At 37.6% G+C, this 19803-nt stretch overlaps 1 protein-coding gene across 2 annotated transcripts in view; it reads right to left on the reverse strand.

Moving 5' to 3' along the window:
• JPH1 (junctophilin 1) overlaps nucleotides 1-19803 on the reverse strand; it is an 81970-nt gene that overhangs the window by 28322 nt on the left and 33845 nt on the right. For both annotated transcript variants that reach the window (XM_057363954.1, XM_057363953.1), the window contains exon 3: nucleotides 257-375. In XM_057363954.1, coding sequence (XP_057219937.1) covers nucleotides 257-375 — 119 coding nt within the window. The remainder of the gene's footprint in view (nucleotides 1-256; nucleotides 376-19803) is intronic.

The raw sequence follows: 19803 nt of genomic DNA on the forward strand, positions 1-19803 counted from the left end.
CTGTGCTAAATAAATTATCAATCTGAGGCAAAGTTATATGCCTGATACTGACTTTTGAACACTCAACTGTTTTCATACAAAAAACAGTCACCAAATTATTGAAAATTGAAAACAAAATCTCCTTGAGCAATGTACACTCTTCATGGCATACACATGTATTATTTCTGAATGACAACATGCCACATGAATTCAACACTTAACACAAAATCTTTTCACTGCAATAAAACAGCCACACAAAAACCCAATCTACAATTACCTGGTTGGTAGAAATTTGGTGAAAGTTCTCTGGCAACTGCTCTTGCAACATCACATTCCTGGCGAGCAGCCTGAGCAGCCTGATCCGCAGCATCAGCTTTAGCTCTTGCATGTGCGGTTCTGTACAAAGCAGAAAACAGTTTATATGCAGAGGAGTCTCTTATCAGTTACAGCAGGAATGTGAGAGCAAAGGACCTCAGCTATCACACACTATCCTGTACAGTGCACACTTAAGACAAATTATTGTAACTGCAAATCAGCAAAGTATTTCATGATCAAATCACTATTCCTTCCTCTTAGTTCTTCAGTCCTGCTCATCCCCGGATCACATTTAATGGCAGGAACACAAGCATTACAGCCCAAGCTTATAATTAAAATTTCTAAACAGAAAGAAAGAATAGCATCTGACAGAAACATGGGATTAGGACTTATTTACATGTTACCGTACAGAATGTGTACGGAAGCATACAGAAGGTCAGACTGGGTCACCACACTGACTCCTATTTCAGGACAGATGGTGTTCAAAGGCACTGAGGAATGCTACTACCTTTACCACATTTCAAAGTTGATGATGGGTCAGTGCTGGGTCCTATGTAAAAATTTCTGAAGGGCAAAATTCAGGTATGTTGGCCCAAAAAATAGGAAATGTCTTCCACAATCAGATGATGTTAGTAAGGAATATGTGCTTAATACTACAAAAGCATTTGTAGAAATGRGGACTTAACCRTCCTAAATTCTTGTAATTCACTGAATTTCAAATCCAAATACAATCTGAAAAGACAACTTTTCAAGAGAATTGTGGAATACTTTCATAATCTGCACCCTGTTTCCACATTTTTCCTCTTGCTGTTTTTCAAAAAGTCTCAATAACAGCTTGTGYAAAGGCCTCTGATTGAAGACTGCAAACTGATAGCTGTGTTACTGCAGGTTTGCATCAACTGTTTGTCCCATCTTCTCTCACCACTTCATTTTCCAAACAGTCATCTGTTWAAAAATTCCTGATGGCAGTGATCTCTCTGTGCCTCTACAGCATTAGCACATAGCCTACAGCTATGAAATGGCTCGTTAAAACAGAGGGGAAGCTAAACACGGCAAACCAGCAGAATATTTTGAGACTCCARAGATATTAATAACATTTCTAAACCAAACACATAAAATTTCATTATCTCATCACTTTTCTCATAACATTCTAGCAGAAAACTGACATAGAAATAAAACAGGAATTAGCTAATAGGACAACAAGAGTGCTAAATTTTATCCCATGTGCCTCGTAATAGTAATGAATAGTGAGTAAATAAATGAAAACTTCTAACARCTTCACAGTAAAAAATCAGTTTTATTTTCAAGAAGTAAAGAAGAGTTCTATGTGTTTTAGACAAAGAAAGAATTAAATGTTAGCATTAACCAGAATGAACATCAAGAGATTAACATTATGGCAGACTTTGCATTTCTAAAAGGATGTTTAATCCCTTAGGGTACTAGTATAAACACAGACATAAAAAAACCACATAGACAGTTTCATCTGTGGTGCCTGGAGAAGATTCATTTAAGTTACATCCTCCCTAAAATGTGTGTGGGGATAAATGYTGAATGTTCTTTCAAAGCTTAGCTTGTCATAATTTACTGGATAAATATTAGCTTATGCTGCCTTCTTGCAGGTCCCCCTAGGTCTGTGAGAAATAAAGATAATGAGCAAATGAGTTGTAACACCTTCGATTTGTACTCAGGATGGGGGAAAGAAACTGTTTATAAAAACAAATACATCRTATAATCCCATATGTGTTCTGTGCAGTTCATGAATGGGTGTATGGTATGTGCTTGCTTAGTAACAGTAATCAAACCCGTTCTTTCTCTATAATCATTATTTTCAATTAGATGTGCTATTCTTAGCTCCTGCATAATTATGTCTATGTAGCATAAACTTAATGAAGCAATTCTATTACTGGGACATTGTTTTGTGAGACAATAATGYAGTCTGCTCAGAAAAACTAGACACTGGTCATCTTTTTGTCATGAAAGAACAACCAGACTACTCAYATATAAAAATAGTCTAATACTATTGCTACTGCTGCAACAGACATTTTAAAAGCTAATACACTAAATGACCAGCACCAGGAAAACATACTGCCAGGATAATACATTTATTTATTGATGCCTATGAATTTTCTTTATTATTATATCCAAGAAGCAAATCAGACATTCTGTTCAAATGTACAGTTAGGAATTAAATGGTGATATGAGTAGGCAGTTGGTGTAACTTTTTCACATGAAGCTGGGCAGAGCAAGTCACCACAGGAAGAAGCCAGAGGAACAGAAGGTAAATGAGCRCAGCTTTCCTTGGCTGCCTTACCTCACACCTCTTTTTCCAACTGACACTTCCTGCTATTCTGCCCCTTTCGTACTCTCAGTGAGGAGTTCCAGCACACCAGAACAGGAGCAAGCACTGCCAAGCCATGTCCCAGCAGTGACACACAGGAGCAGAGCCTCAGTGCTGTCTTTGCTGTCGCTGAGAGACGACACAGCRAGAGAACTACCCAGCACAGGAGGGCACGGCACAAGAACATGTTCAGACTCCTGAGCAGCCCCTCAAGAGCCAGACAGAAGTGTGTGCACATGCCTGTGCTGAGACACCTTCCTGACAGCCTCCTCAGCACTGATGAGCAGCGACACGAGTGACAAGAACAGGAGAAAGCGGCACAGCTGATCCTGCAGCACGAAACAGCAGCTCTGTGCCCTGCCTGGGAACACAGGCTCTTTGCTATGTGTAATTGCTCGCTATTTATCACCTTGGCATTTGGATGCTTCACTGGCTACCTTCAGCAATGTGTACTTTATCATCTCCATTTACAACTGMATTCTCAGATAATTTAACTTCTTGCACACTTACTTTTAAGTGTCAGACTCAAATAGTTTTTCTGTTGCTATTTATTTTCCTAGGTATTTTGTAGTCTGATTTCCACATTTTATCTGCCTGTATATTTTCAAAATTACTGGCTTACAATTACTGCTGCTCGACACTTCCTTTTGTCTGTACTTACTTTATTCTGCCTTGCACTGACCCCCATATTATCAGACCATTATGTAATTAACTATGGAGAAATATGTTAGTTTTGAATGACAACAATTGTAAAGGAGAACTATCAATGCACAAGTAGAATCCATTTGCTCCATTTATGCTTCACATAGTTTTGGAAAGCTTTCTTTACCTTTCATTTCTGGGGTAAATTTGTCACTATAAGGTCTCAAAGGTTTGTTTGCTATCAGCAATTATTCATAGAAATTTAAGTCTATGATAAATGATCCACATCTGAATGACCACCATCTATTGAGAGCTGCGTTTTTCAGCAGGGAAAAAAAAACGTCCTTTGCTATGACAAGAGATCTGCATGAGAACTCTTGAAAGAAAAACTCAAAAAAAAAAAGGCTCCTTTCCTCTCCCCAGCCAAGAAAAAGACTGCAGTAGGTTTCTTCCAGGAAGGATTAATCTCAAGTTTCAGCAGCAAAATAGAAATTATGCAGGAAAAAAGGCAGCAATCCACTGATTGCAAATGGCAAAATAATACARGGAAGATAAGTAACGGGCTTTGCAATGCCGCATTCAGGTTCCAATCCACAGTAAAGAACTTTTAATAATTTTTTTTATTTTAGGTGAATAGGTGGTTCTTTGAAAAATCAATTCTCAGCAACTGTAATACTTAATATATTCTAGTTACTTTAGAATTACTCTGTGGTTTTATGTGTATTTCTCTTGGAAAGTATCAGGACTACCATTAATATTCCATGTGATGTATCAAACACATGCTTGAAAGCTTTCAAATTAATATAAAAATTAAACTCTTTTCCAAAATCAATTCATATTTAGTCTACCACTTCACTAATGAATGCACAGAGGTGGTAAATTCATTGAAGACAGGGGCAAAATTAAGTTGTATCTGTGGCAGGAATCAAACTATCCTTACATTAAAAAGGAATCTGTAGCTATAGCTCATGGAGAGTCTTGGCAGCATGTGGAGTCCCTACAGATTCCTGGCAGATACAGATCCCTGGCAGATACAGGTCTCTGTCATCAGTAGTGAGGGCTGGAGGACTGAAAAACTGGTACTGTGAGAAACTGCATACCAGGGTCTGATTTTTAAAGCAGCCTAAGCTTTCTAGACTGTGTGACAATTGGTATCACTACTAATATCTTYCTTTTCTGTATTTGCCTGGGTAGGTAAACATGAACACATCATCTTAACTAYACTCAAACACAAAGGCAAGCGGTCTCCCCTTCCAGCAATACTACAGTCAGATTTCCATCTATTTATGTATGAAAAATAACTTGAAGGAGGAGTGCTGGTGTTTGAAGAGCTTAAACAGTATTATCTCCCTTCCTGCAGCAACAATGCTTATATATAATGCCATGTGCCTGGAATGCMTTATGTAACGTTTATCTAAATTTAAAACCCATTTAGAACTGTCCATTACCCTCCAGATTATTTCATATTTCCAGGGTATCCTTCAACGCACTTGTAATGCTGCCTCATTCAATGTAAGCAGCATATGTTTACTTTGTTTAATTTTTCAGACTTTATTAAACACACCRAATCCAGCATAAAGCTTTCCAGGAGCTTGCTTTCTGTTTCTTAAAATTAYAAAAATAATTTTGCTTTCCATTTGCCAAATATATGAAACAGACCTATGCTCCTATTATATTATCCTAAATTTATAACACTTACAATGTTAAAAGATTTCTACATCATATGAACAAAAATATCAGTAAAGGCTAAACCCCCATGAAGTTCTCAAGAGATACTTTTTATTAGTGACAGCTATTAGATTTATCTGARTAACATTACATATGGTGGGTTTCTACCCATTACTATCCTTCTCAAAACTGGAATTCTCAAAAAACAATTCCTAAATTCTAAAATGCAGTGCTTGTYCTAGAAAGCAGAGAATATTATCTTAAGGTGTTCTTTCCAGGTATAAAACTTCAGCATTTTCACATTTGTTATTATCTGTCAGAGAACAGCTTTGCAATTTGCAAAATCAAGTTCTGGTGAAATTGGTACAGAGATCTGGAGATCTGTAGCATTTCCAGCTAAAAGGAGCTGGACAGGAAGAGAAACATTAAGCAAAGTTCTTTGCTGGACAAATCTTTTCCTCATCCCCATTTTATTTCCATATTCTTCTCATATATCAGTAATGAGTGGCATATATATATATATACAACTTCTATGCATTTTTAACATGGCAAGTGAGAGACTGGCATTTATCAAGTGTGCTAGTCATCCTTCTCAGCTTCTTTCAGTGATATCACTGGGTGAAAATCAATATTCTGCTATGGCAGAATTAAAAATACATACATGCATGATATAGAGCTACCTAAGAACTCCTGAATTCCTAACTCTCAGCAACTCATTGCTGTAATAGCTTAGAAGTGAGGGTAGGTCACTGAATACCAGCAAGAAATGGGAGTCTCTGAGAGAAACAGAAAAAGGACTGACTTACAGATAATGCAATACAAGAACTTCATGTCAGTAAGAAACTTAAAGTGATCCTAAACTACAGACTGAATTAACAAAATTAAATATATGCCCTCACCTAAGCTTTACTTTATCAATCTCCTTTGTGTTTTACTAAATTTTAATCTCAAACAGCCACTCCTTTATGAACTAACTTCACTCAGTAACTGGACTAGCTTGGTGCTATCAGTGAAGTCTATTACACAAAAACTGTTGGTACATCAAACTGAATCATCTTGCCTAAAGGATTCTGTTTCTGAAAACTCCTCCTTCCCAGCCTCAATTAGTTTATCATATTTTTCAGCCCTAACTCATATTAGAACTTAAAAAATACTAACCTTTAGTTAATGACTCCTGAACAACTGAGAAATTCCTTACACTTGGCAAATGGCCAACCTGATTTCAGTACTTGAAGAAATAACCTGGGGCTAATGACTGGTGAGCCAGTTGTCAGTCTTAGGCATAAATAACAGCATAAATAAATTGTGTCTACTTCCACAGAGATTTATAGGCTAATAGTATATTTTGCCAGACATTATAACAAAGTATTTTGCCAAACACTTTATACACGTGTAAAGATTATGGGTCCTGTACCTTATCTCATCTGCCTTGATTTAACATACTTGTTTTAAGGTTTCTGATTTTGTACCCTATGGCAATGTAAAACAACAGCATAAATTACACTGAATTAATAAGGTACATCAAAATGGATTAAAAGCTAACTCTGACACATTTCACAGTTTAATGCAGAAGACATCAAAGAAAAAGGCTGACATGTGCATTTTACCTAAGGAATTAGTTTTTTCTTCCAGAGTTGTTTAATATTTCACTTTTAAAATGTCTCAATACAAGTGAAAACATACTGTGGTAGAGTTGGCAAGCTACACAAATTCTGAATTCTAAAAGCCCCGAAGGACAACTTATTATAACCTACTGTACTCTACAGTCTATGCAACATAAAGTCTGATCATAGCAACTCCAAACCCCACTGTGTTTAAGTGTACCAAAGCAAAACACTGGGAAACACAAAAAGATGGCCATGGAAGGTAGCAAAAAGGCAGATGACATCATGCTGGCTAGTCCCACATACTTCCGCAAATGTGTGATCTTAATACATTCTAAAAGACACAAAAAATCAAGTATAAAATAAGGAATTTGTTTTTGCTGTACTATATAATCCAGCACCCATAAAACCACTAAGGGAACAATGCCCAGCTCATCCATGTCCCAGGAAGGGGAAAAAAAAAAGGCAGGACCACAGAATAACTGAGGATTTAAAATGACAAGCTTCTTGAATTACACTTTTTGAGCCTTCTATCCAGTCATTATTTAAAAAAAAAAAACACCCACTGAGAAGCCACTTATGCTCCATGTACAGGTATCTGATAATGGAATATGAAGAAGACATAATGGGAAGAGAAGAGTTTCAGATAAAGATATAACTGGTCTAAATGGCACAGTCAACCTCAARATGTTATGGTGTACTTTACAGAGAAAAAGATGACATTTATAAGCCTTTGCAATGATACTAGGCACTGTAATGGAAGTCCTCTTTAATCCATTTTCTGAGAAAATAATTACATAGTCTTCTGTTTACAGGAAGTGAGATTAGTTGATTTTGGGACTGTTTACATTAGGTATTTCAGACATCTGACATAAGGGCTCTCATCATCTCACTGGAGACACCCATCTTACTTCATTAAAATAATAAACTTTCTTCAGTTTGGACCTCTGAACTGTAAAAATGTCAGACTCCTGCAGTGGTAAGCATTAACATGCCCTGCTGTGCCTACAAATATGGCAAATACCTACCTATGTGYCTATTGAGGAATAGCTGCCTTATGCCGAGATTTAGAACCTGTTTGTGTTCTTTAGACCTCTAGGGTTCATATAAATAAACCCAGACCAGCTCAGCAACTCAGGAGTGCCAAGGTACTCATTTCTGTAATATCAGTCACATACACACAGCAGTTCAGAAAGATTTTAGGTGAATGAAGGACAGAATCCTCAAAAGAAAGTATTTTTGAAAATCCACTTTCCACACTTGTCATAAATTAGTTTTATCTCCCTAGTCTGTCTTTCAGGCCCTACATCTTGCTTATCTGTTTGCAAAAAGACTCACATGAAGATGTCTGCATTTACAAAGTAGTTTTAAATTGCTCTTAGCATCACTAGAGAGGTTGCTTTACATGTTGCTCTCTGTAACTTTAGGTGTCCCACTAGCCCAGCATTATTTATATGCATGCCAGATACTCTGACCCTGTATAAAGGAGCTGGCTCTTCATGTGATGGCACTCAATTTTAACTACCACTCTGTCAGTAGTTTGTATGAATGAGTTTGGYTTTCATATTGATTTACTTGATTACAGCACTGGCACAGAAATCATAGAATCATTTAGGCTGGAAAAGACATTTAAGATCATCAACKCCAACCATTAACCAAGTACTTCCAAGTCTGCCACTAAACCACATCCCTGAGTGCCACATCCACAAGTCTTTTAAAGAGCACCAGGGATAGTGACTCAACCACTTCCGAGCAGCCTGTTCCAATGGTTGGCAACCTTTAGGTGAAGGAATTTTTCCTAATATCCAATTTAAACCTCCCCTGTCACAGTCTGAGGTCACCTCCTCCTGTCTTATCACTTGTTACCTGTGAGAAGAGGCTGTCACCCGCTTCGCTATACGTAAGAGACAACATGGTCTTCAGTTTCAGCAAGATCAGCACCATCACTCCCAGCAGAATGCAAGTTTTCTGGTGGGCAAATTTACACTTTGGACAAAATACTCTTTTGTATACTATGCTCATAGGGGGTTCCCCCCCATTTTTGCCACTGACAGTACTTTTTCASGTCTCTAAATTCCAAGTACATCTAGAGAAAAGTATAAATCTTGATGCGTATTTATCCTACTTTATAGGGCAGATTATATTCTATCCTATTTTATTACCAAGCCTCCTGAGTGAGCAATATTTTCTTCCAGTTCCCTGACCCCATAATATTAATTCCTGCAGACAGGAAGTATTTTTTTTTGAAAGGGGGAAAGGAATAGCTGCAAACAATTTGTTGTTTCCAATCACTAAGCCAATTATATTGTTTRGCTGAAGAGAGCTGAATCTAGCTGGAAGCATGAAAAAAGATACACACTTGAGTTTCAGCTGCTCCTGATGACACAGTTAAGAGAAGAAAAACAAAAAGGAGATGAGTATATTTCTCCTCCCTTCATCATAACATACAAACTTCATAAAAAGCAGAACTCAATGTAATAATGATTCTGCACAGTGAAGGCAATCYTACTCAAGGAAATGGGAATACATGGACCACTGCGACCACTTAGATAATTTATAAGGTATGTTTAGTGCATTGCATTTGCCCCCACCACAGATTTTTAAAAAATGGTTCTCCATCTGGGACAAATAAARTAAAACAATGACTGTTATCAACACCAGTATCTGGAAGTTATTGTACACTCCTAAATAAGAGAACAGTAACATCATGCCAGAGACACAGATAGATGAAAAATAAGTACAGTTTACAAGAAGAGATTTTGAATTTTTACTTTTTATGCAAATGGACTCTGCACTGCATCTTCTTCAGTGTTCTACTGATTTTTATCACTTTAAATTATTTTAAAAAAGAAAAAAAACCAGAAAATACGGTATCAAATGTCATTATTTAGAAATTGTTTTTTGGCTAGAAAAGTTTTAGTTAGAAAACTTTTGGAAGGTCTGTTAATCAGTAAACTTATTCAAGAAAACTRTCAAATGTCATCCATGACAATTCTGTATTCCTTAATCTCTTCTTTATACASAGTTGATGTGTTTTTTTAAACATTTTTTGTAAATTTCAAGGAAAAATAAGTCCACAGTGTCAGAGATACTTTAGCAAAGAATACCAAAGGTTTTGGAGAGTAGTATGTGTAATACAAGACCAGCATTTGATCTCTCTTRACATCACAACATATGCAACTTGCAACACACTTTTTGCATGAAAATTACATTCCCAGAAACTACAGTGAAAATGTGAAAAATTAGGTAAAATTCTATGGGTTTTACTGGCTTCAAAAGGTGCAAGATAAACTCCCCAATCATAAATACTTCTAAGAGCATGCTTCACACTTTTTCTAAATGACTTTGGCAGTCTGCAACCTACTATATTGCAGTTTTAATATCTAAATCCAAAGACTTCATTACTGCACTTAAGGGAGGAAAATACACTATGAAAAAGGTCCCTACTACACTGTTAAGAGTCTTGGTGCTTATTTGGCTTTCTCTATTACAGAAGCTGTAGCATACACATCTATTGCTGACATTTTCTCAAAATAAAGTTGTGTTATGAAATTGAAATCTTCATAAAAAATGAGAACAGAAAGGATACACTGACCACAGAACAAAGCTTAAACACAGAAGAGTTTTGTGCATTGCATAAAATTGTCTAGAAAAAAAAAACAAAATGAAAATACTGTCTAGAACACAGTGGCAAACAAAATTTTTAATGAGATATAATAGTGGCATTTATATTTTTGTAACTAAAACCAAAAAGTGGTGTAATTAAACTGTTTCAATGATAAAAATATTCAAATGAATTCAAATAATCTGTGGCAATRTTAAGGGATTTCTTTAACAGTCCTTTCAGCATATTTGGGCATTAAAATCTAGTGTAATACTTTCAGCCTTTTAAATGCATTAACTGTGTAKGTTTAAATTTACGTTTTGTGTCCTTAGAATCTTACAGTCAAACCTAAAYTGGGCTTATCTTTCTTCGCATGGTTCATTTCTTCATGAACCATTTCATGGTTCCCTGATTAGGTGCCAGATGTCTAGAAAAAAAGTATTGATATAAAAGTGTCTAGCAAACCACTCTGGAATAAGTTTTTCCATTTTCAGTTATTTAAAGATATCTGTTACAAAATTCACAGAAATACCTGAATAACAGAAAACACTTACATATTACAATTGAGAAGCTTAACTAACAAAGGACCTAAGCTCTCGACGAAAGACAAATACTCAAGTGTAGGGATGGTTGTAAGTAATTTGACTTTTCTCCAGGTTGACAGATAGGAATCAAGCTGTTCATATTATGTATTAAACATCAAGAGACCAAACAGGTTAAACAAGCAGAGGAAAGACTTTGATGATGCTTCCATCTGTAAACATGTTATTCCTTTTAACTAAAGAGCACTGCAGATGGAAAATAACGCCAGATCATTTCAGACATAGGGCAGCTGACAGCTATTTCACAAGTTTGCTATATCCAGCACGAAGGAAATGCAAGACCTGAATTTATGACAAATACAGTTAAACGCTTTAAAATAATTTTCTCTCATACACATACCCCCCTCCAATAAACATCTATGCATATGTTTACCCTCTGTAGCTATCTCTAATGCTGCCAATAACACACAATTTGAATAAACAACTGGTATGTCCTATCAGATACCAGAAAAATGGAAAACCCAGGAATGTTGCTCTTTTCTGGTTCACATAAGGCTGATGATCTTGCCTAGATGCCCAGAAGGCTTTTGTGTTATCCAGAGGCTGCTGAGAGAGWGCTCACAGCAGCTTATTTGTTCCTGCTTAGAGCAGCCCTTGGCTGCTTTGTTCAGCTGAAGTCATGCAGATCTGCACAGTAAAGTTGAGGATTCATTGTTGTATTACATATTTAGCAGCAACCATTCATGAGAGTAACAACAACCTACTGCAGAGTCATGAAAGTCCACTGTGGCAGACCCTGTGAACAGAGCTGGTCACGGTCTATTTGCTCCTTTTTTTTTTTTTCCTTACCACATGCCTTGTCTGGAGCCCTGACATTCTCTCCCAGTCTCCTTTAAAAACCAAGTACTTTCTTTTCTGAGTCACTAATAGCAGAGTTTTAGTGTAAACATTCCTGCATGCCATGAAAGACAGCACAAATCCCAAAATAATCAGTCCTAATGTCTCCTTGCCCTCTCTTCACACAAACATAGATTTATCAGACTTTCCACGTCTATCTAAAGGTTGATGGGTTTTACTGACACTCACGACTGTGATACTGGAGCAGCTGGTAAGACAAGAATCTTCTATTRGGCAATACCATGTGCTCCCTCTCCCACCAAAAAGCTGTTCCTGCTAAGGCCCAATCTTGAGATCTGGTGCTTGAGATGAGGATTGGCAGGCAATCTCCAAGCCTCAAAAATGAATCTCCTAGTAAAGTTACCTTTCTAAACTGCAGGTATTCAAGCTCTTAAGAGTATCAGAGAAGGACCACATGCTGCTCTCTTTGGCATAGCCAGGCTACCACAGCTTGCCAGAAGCAGCGGATCTGCTGTCTGCACTGAATAATGGTGCTGCACACACAGGGCAGTGCTTTCCAGAAATGCTGGGCATTACTAAATACACACCCATCTAAGTCCTGCACTCGTCATGTCTTCAGTAAATAACACTACAGGAGTAATTGCTGCTACTACAGCAATTCATGTTGCTGACAGTCAGTGGTAACTGCAAGGGTCTGAACACCAGCGAGTGACAGGAAAATATGTGCACCTGCTACTTTTCTAGAGGACATTAAAGGAGCCTCACCATGTCAAGGGCATGCATCTTGGCAGGGAAAGAGCTGATAAATCCTGGGAAACCAGTGTCCTGGAATAACCCCGTGGGCTGGATGAATTATTTTATGATCAGAGAGGTTTGTGTTGGAAGGAACCTTAAAAATCATCCAGCTTCAACCCCCCTGCCATGGCCAGGGACACCTTGCACCAGACCAGGTTGCTCTAAGCCRTATGCAACCTGGCCTTGGACATTTCCAGGGATGAGGCATCTGTAACTTCTTTGGGCCACCTGTTCCATCATCTGACCACCCTCACAGTAAMGAATTTCTTCMTAATATGTAATCTAAATCTACCATAAAAACACCCTACATAAATCTTCAGTTTTAAACYCTTTGCCTTATTACTGCACTCACTGATAGCAAGAGCTCCTCCCCACCTTTCCTGCAGGCCCTTTTTGGCTACTGGAAAGCTGCTCYAAGATTTTCCTGGAGCCTTCTTTTCTCTGGCCTAAACCACCCAAACAACAACTTACTTTGTCAGGTTATGTACCAAGATGGTCCTTCCTACAGTCTGTACTGATCCACCCCCAGCTGAACATGTCTCTTATTTCATGAATCCTATGGGGAAATATGAAGGTCATCAWCTGGGAAGGCTTCAGTCATGCCTCAGTTCTTCTGCTGAAGGCTGCATTGCTGGGGGCTCAGAGGAGGAATGGAGGACATACTTGAAGAGCTACTGGAAGGGCTGGGAAAATGAACACATGCTTACTTGGAGAATTTCATAATTCAAAATGATCAATGCAAGGTAACTGAAAGAGAAACCTGTTTTATGTAATTAGAAATATAATAAAAACCTTTCTCTCAACAAATGACAGAATTCCAGCTAGATCCATCAATGTGCATGTCAACTGAACGTGGAATGTGACCTCATATAATGCTTAGCTGACACTATTTAACAAAATGTGACGGTCTGTTCCATAGAGCAGTCTTGCTGCTCTAGCACAAGCATGCTCCAGCAGCAAGTGGATGCGCATGGAATATGACTTCTCATTAGAAAGGTGAATTAATTTCGTAACAAGTAGAGACTTACTCTGAAATCCTATTAAATAAATAACATTTTCACTCTCTGTGAGACAGATGTGCAGTGAAAGTCCTATTGAAATGAACCAAACTTTTGCTACAAACTGGTGCTTGAAAGACTTACTGAAGTACTGAAATGGGTTTGTTTGCAAGAAACCATGGGAGGATTCTTCAGCAAAGGCCGAAATTTGCTTTTGGCAGTTTCTTTTTCTATCTCTTGTGTGAGTCCAGCTACAAAATCTTGTAAACTATTTTTGGTTGAGTGGTTGACCTGTGGTAGTAAAGCACTGTTTTGAGTATTCAAATACTGAGAAAATAAGATACAAAATGACATCTTTTTGGAGGGTCTGCATGGGAACTAGATTTCTACCAGCCAACCAAGCTTGGCATTACTCAGAATGGGCAGACATACGAAGAAAGCTTTTAAGAGTTTTTAGGTCTAGGATCTTCACATACTTTGATCAGAGTTTATACATGCAGAAAGTTAACCTCCCTGGAAGTTAGTTAGAAAAGCCCTCAYTGCGGAGAAAAATTATTTCCTTTACTCACATTTAATAGGTTTGAATAACAATTCAAATGACAGTGCTGTTCAATTCCATAATATCTGGACAGAAAACATACAGGTCACACCATGTGTGACTGCACTGTATTTCTCTCTAATCACCTAGCTGACTGGGCAAAACCAGGAGTTCCTTATTTTAAACACGTCAACGTTTTATAAAGAGTAAGAGCATCATGGAAAAGTTCCAGTTGCAGCATCCTTTATTGATAATTCCAGGTGTATCACACACTGTCTCTGCAAGAATGCCAGAAACAATGCATTGGTCTTATACTTTAAACATGGCATGAAAAAATCAAATATTACCAGCCTGCAAGTGAGCTAGCACTTTGAATTTTGGGTGAAGCAGGACCCTCATCTAAAAATCTTATATGAAAAAAAGAAGGTCAATTTTGTTTGAAAAAGACCTCACAGAGGAATAAAGTCTTTGGAGAAGGAAAAGAAATAAAACTGTCTTTGGCATGAAAAACTGAAACTGAATGGACTAGTCAGGAAAAATGGCATTTAAAGACCCAGCCATCTGAGGTCGTAACAATTAGTCTTGAGGGAACAGGGCAAGATATGAGTCTGAAAGATTGTATTTTCCAGTGTTGGTTAAAAAGAGCTTTCTTGTTAAATCTATCAGGTTGCCCCAGAAACAAGGATAGTGCCAAAGAAAGAGTAAGGCTGACTCCCACAGCAGCAACCCTGAAACATTTGTCATAAGACTCTGTTTGCAATGYTGGGACAATTGTTTTGGCAATTATACAGTCTATATTAGGAAGCATGTGTGGTGGTCTCCCACTGACCAGGGTAAGAGATCCCAGTTCTTTTATTGAGGCTAAGGTACCAAATCTCCATTTTGAACAACTGTGACCTCTAAAAAGATCCACTTCCTCCAGAGCACCTGGCGCTACAGCTATACGATAGATGGTTAGGATATCCAATGTGTCCATTTCTTCCTGCAAAGCTACTTGGCTAATGCTGGACCCTTTTGTTTCACCAAAATTGAGCTCTTCGCTGTCATGCGAACAGGGTATCATACCACCCAACATGACATGGTGATTTCTTGACTGCAAGACCTAGTAGTTGGCTAAAGAGCTGAGTAGTACAACTGAAGCACAGTTTCCACACAGAAAGGTCAAGTAATTTGAGATCTCTGTCCTTAAATGTGCTTTTGCTTGTCAGAATGCCTCTGTACAACTAACACCACTTCAGAGGCTCAAAAATATTCAAGCTCTTTTTTATTGCCTCTCCCAAGAAATCTCATGTCTCTGGCTRATGCCTACTACACTGTTTTCACTGAATTCAGTAATCATCCATTAACGTGGAAGATGACTCTGCATGAATAACTGAGATGACTTCCCTGATGTTAGCCATCCATGTGTGCCTCAGTCTTCTGAATCTCCACACTCATTAATGATGTRCCACGAGACCCAGTTTTTCCACACACACATTCCTCAATGGTAAAGCCTCAGATGATGACAGGGTAAGACTATTGYCTCGCATTGGTGCACACCAGTTCTCAAAAGACAGTGCCTGAAGGAAGTGGGGCAGCAGTTGACARCTGAATTACCCACTTTCAGTCAATCTTGAGAAATGCTCACAAGATGCCAAATAAGCCAGGGTTGGATAGAAAATTTAGCACAGGGGAACTGCTCCCTGTTCAGTGGAGGGAGCAAAGAGTAGAGAACCAAATTGCTTCCAGGAACATCATGTAGATATAAAGTGGGCTTGGTATTACAGGTTTTATTTGGGCTATCTGCTATCTCAAATCCAGTGACGGACCAGATGAAGTAGATCTGTTTCCCTGTAATGGGGATCAATAAAAAGACCTATGCTATAGTAACTATGACTACTGATGTCCATGTTGGGAGCATCAGTGGTGCTGTCATTCTGAAATTTTTATACCTCAGCAGGGTGTGAGAGCATCAGTATGTTGCTAATTCTTTATTATTCTGTGACATTTTGCTCTGGCAGTCGGGTATTAGTCCTCTCAGTGGTGTACTTAATGGACAGTAATTGCTCGCAATAGAAATGCTGGAGCTTGCTTAAGGTTTGATGAGGCCATGAGCTGCTTCAAAAGACAGAGTTTCACCCATCAACMTCACATACTGTGAATTACAGAAGGGCAGACATACGAAACAACAGAACATGTAGTTTCCCTAGCAGAAGAATTGTTGACTTTTTTATCCTGTGCAGGAAGTATATGATAGTTGAAAGGTGGACTAAATTTAAAGTTTAGGATTAAATGGCTGTGGGCATCTGAATCAGGGAATAATAGATCAGGGCAGTCAGAATTCTGTATATTCTGTAAGGTTTTGGGAATGTTTGAWTTGATAACAAGTATTTTCAATATCCATCACATTCTCTCACTTACAGTGAGAAGGAAATAAGGCCCCTTCTATGCTATCCTTCTGCTTGGAAGCTTTATAGATCTCGTACTTGGCTATCCTACATGGAAGTGTAAAAGGGCTAAACTGGGTGTAGGTCCAGAAAATATGCTGCTATTAAAAACAAACCAAACAGTCTAAAACCAAAAAAACAAATGCTATCTAACCTGTCTGAGGTATATATGTGCCTACAGTGACATACACCTGAAGAAGAAATGCCATCTGGTGAGACTGGAGCATGATGTACTGCCGAGTTGTTGCTGTGTGAATGAGATTTCTGCCAGCGTATGTCAGAGCTGAATTTAGCCCTGCTGGAGATGGGATAATTAAGCAAAGAAGAGTCCACCTCCAGCTAATTACTTTTCCTCCTACAATATCTCTGAATTAAAGAGTATAAATTACATCTAACACAAGCTTTAAAAGCTTTGACAAGGTGAACTTTGGAATCCAGAAACTTAAATACCCTTACTTTTTTTTTTTTTTTTTTGAAAGAGATATTTGGTATCTATCTGTCCTTGAATTAAACTAAAGAAAAAAGTATGTAATTTGGGTCAATTAATATGAAATAATGGCTAATGAATCAACACTTATGCTATCCTTCTATTTTCCTCAGTAGTCTTTTCCTACACATGAAAATTATTTCAGAATAAGGTGTATTTTCATTGTAAAATGTAACAGTTAGTTTGAGGAAACCCATGAAGCCAACTCCCTTCTCTGTATCAGGCACTTTCAGAACACACTAGGAAAAGGCACTGTTATTCTGAAAGTCCATGAGGAAATTGTACATAGTTAATCCAGAATATTTTACGTATAGGAAATTTAACACAGCTAAAAATTAATTTACCTGAGGAGAAYGATCTCTGCATTGGTGTTGTTTGTTGATTTACTTACTATAAGTCACTTTTAATTTTTTTTTAAATTAAAAGTCTTATTTTCTTTCCCTTATTATAATGCTTTTTGGATGGAACAAATCATGTTTCTTTCTCATAATTTGCTGTGATGAAAAGCTGTGGAACACAGAAGCAGTACCACTCATCTCACATGAAAATATTTATGAAAGATCTGACAATTTTTCTCCGTTATCCTTTAGATGACATTTTTGCAGAGTGCTTGAAAGGAACAAAGCATATGTTGTTTAAACAAGTTCCCTGAACAATGGTATTGCCTCTTAACAGTGTCAGACTTGTGTCAGAGATCAGAAATGTTAAWAGGAAAGAAGACAAACAGGTTAGTAAGGAAATAAAACACACTCAGCAACAATTAAACCACAAAAGCAGCTAACTGCTACACAGGCGACAAACAGAAGAAATGGAAGTATTTCAGAGTATCTATAGAGAAACTGACTCAAGGAGAAGAAAATAAAAACTGCAAATCAGAAAAATGTAGCCTCAGATAAACTGTACCCAAAAAATCTGAAAAATAAATAGTAGACTTTAGAAAATTCCTTGGTATCTTGATCTTTGACATGGGCCATTTTTGTCTTTATCCTTGTGAATTATGGAGGTAAGAAAAGCATTAAGGACAGTCTCTGAGTTCTGGAGTTCAACTACATCCACTCAGACAAAACACTGTATCCTTGACACTTAGTCTAGAAGACAAAATTCAATTCTTGACGAGGGTCCAGAGGGACAGAGGTTTTTGCACATGTTTGGAGTTTTTTGGGTGGTGGTTGTTTTTTTATTTTGGTTTGGTGTTTGTGTTTTGCCTTTTTTTTTTAGCCATCAAAATTTCTGGCTTAAACTGTTTTTGATGCTATACATTTCAACCTATAGAAACAGACTTCTCTGTCAAGCATCAACAGTTTCTTTGTCTATCTTTCCTTATATGAGAGGCAATGAGAGAACACAGTCTCCTTGCCAGCATATTCATCCTTAAAATGATCCAAATGGTAATTTTAAAAAATTTTTACTTTTTTAACACAGATATGAGATTAATATATTGAATTTGTTTACTATTGTAGCTGTATTTCCTAATCTACTTCAATGCCACCAAGAAATAGGTTATAAATAATATTTATTACATATCATAGCCACAAAGTCTCTTTACCAGTATGTCCAGGAGAATCTGAATTGGAATTAATGAATGGCACAATAAACAGAACATTGGCCATAGAAAACAAATCAAATTTACCAAGATTAAACAGGGCAACATGTGCACACTTTCTCAATTTGAGTGGAGTGAAGAACAATTCTCTTACGGCCTTTTATGTGGCAAATGTGAGTTTATTTTGATTTTAAATTATATTTTCCTTTTATGGAACTGATCTTATACTATAAAAATGTGTAGATGGCTTCAGAAACAATAGCAACTGAAGCATTAAAACACCYCCTAATATTACTATAAAGGGAAATAACATAGAAAGAAATACTAGGTCCCATGTGCATGGTCCTACTGTTCAGAGGATTTTCTTCTCTGGCTGGCATTTTGCCTGAATACATTTTTTCCAGGTCATCAAATTCCAGATTACTCTCATATAACAAAGGAACACACTAGATCCCTTTAAGGGACTGGGTAGGAAAAAAAAAATCAGGTAAAACAAGGCTATAGCTGCATGTATGCTTAAATCTAAGGAAAAGCACAGCTGAAGGGAACCATCTTCTCTTCCCCCAGCCTCAGACAGTCATTCCTGCACTCAAATCAGTGTCTCATGCTTGCAGCTGATTCCTGGTACTGGTTCCCGGTACTGCAGGCTAAAGCATACTTGAAACCACAGGTTTCAAGAAAGAAAGAAGGAAGTGAGAAGCTTAAGCAAATAAAACTTGGTATAAAGAATACTCAGTATTTTTTGTGGCATTGGGAGCTACTGAGCCTTGGGTCATTCTGCTCCKGTTCAGAGAGGAATTCTTTCTGGTTTTATAGGAAACATTACCCAGGAAAATGGAGCAGCTGCTTCTCCTTCACCAGTTTTTGCTCCAAATGCTGGATTTGTTTGTATCYCTCTGCCAACAACAAAAATCCCCAGGATCAGTACATGACAACAAAGTCTTTCTGTGGTCTGTCYTTGTGATTGTGAAATACTTGCAAGGACTTTGTACTTCATAGGGTATATTCTTTTGCAGGTGCTCAGTTTGTACTATCATACACATTTGGTGAGGGGAAATTAAGGAATAAGGTAGCTCATGAAAAGAAGATGACAGATTCACAAACTAAAATACCATACTACCCAATAAAATCAGGCAAAGCAAAACAATTACTACAAGAACTCTGTAATGGCTGTTTTGGCTCAGACAACTTTACAATATGCTTTCTCAGTAACTTCTCATCCTCTGCAGCTGCAAGGGAATACAGCATTCCTCACTTCCACGGCATACTTTCTCTCAGGCTACTTAGTGAACTGTGTTTTGGCCAAAAGGATTAGTACACTTTGGGAGTCATGCAGTAAATACTTCCAAAAGATCTAAGCAATTCAGTAATTCAGGATACTGTCCTCTAGCCTTACACTGTGCACAGATATGCTTCTTATTTGAAATATCAATCCAGTTCCCAGTTTGCCTGTAYGGGTAGTGTAT

The sequence above is a fragment of the Malurus melanocephalus genome, unplaced genomic scaffold, assembly GCF_030028575.1.
Source record: "Malurus melanocephalus ecotype Western Australia unplaced genomic scaffold, MMel_1.1 scaffold_32, whole genome shotgun sequence".
NCBI classification, from domain to species: domain Eukaryota; kingdom Metazoa; phylum Chordata; class Aves; order Passeriformes; family Maluridae; genus Malurus; species Malurus melanocephalus.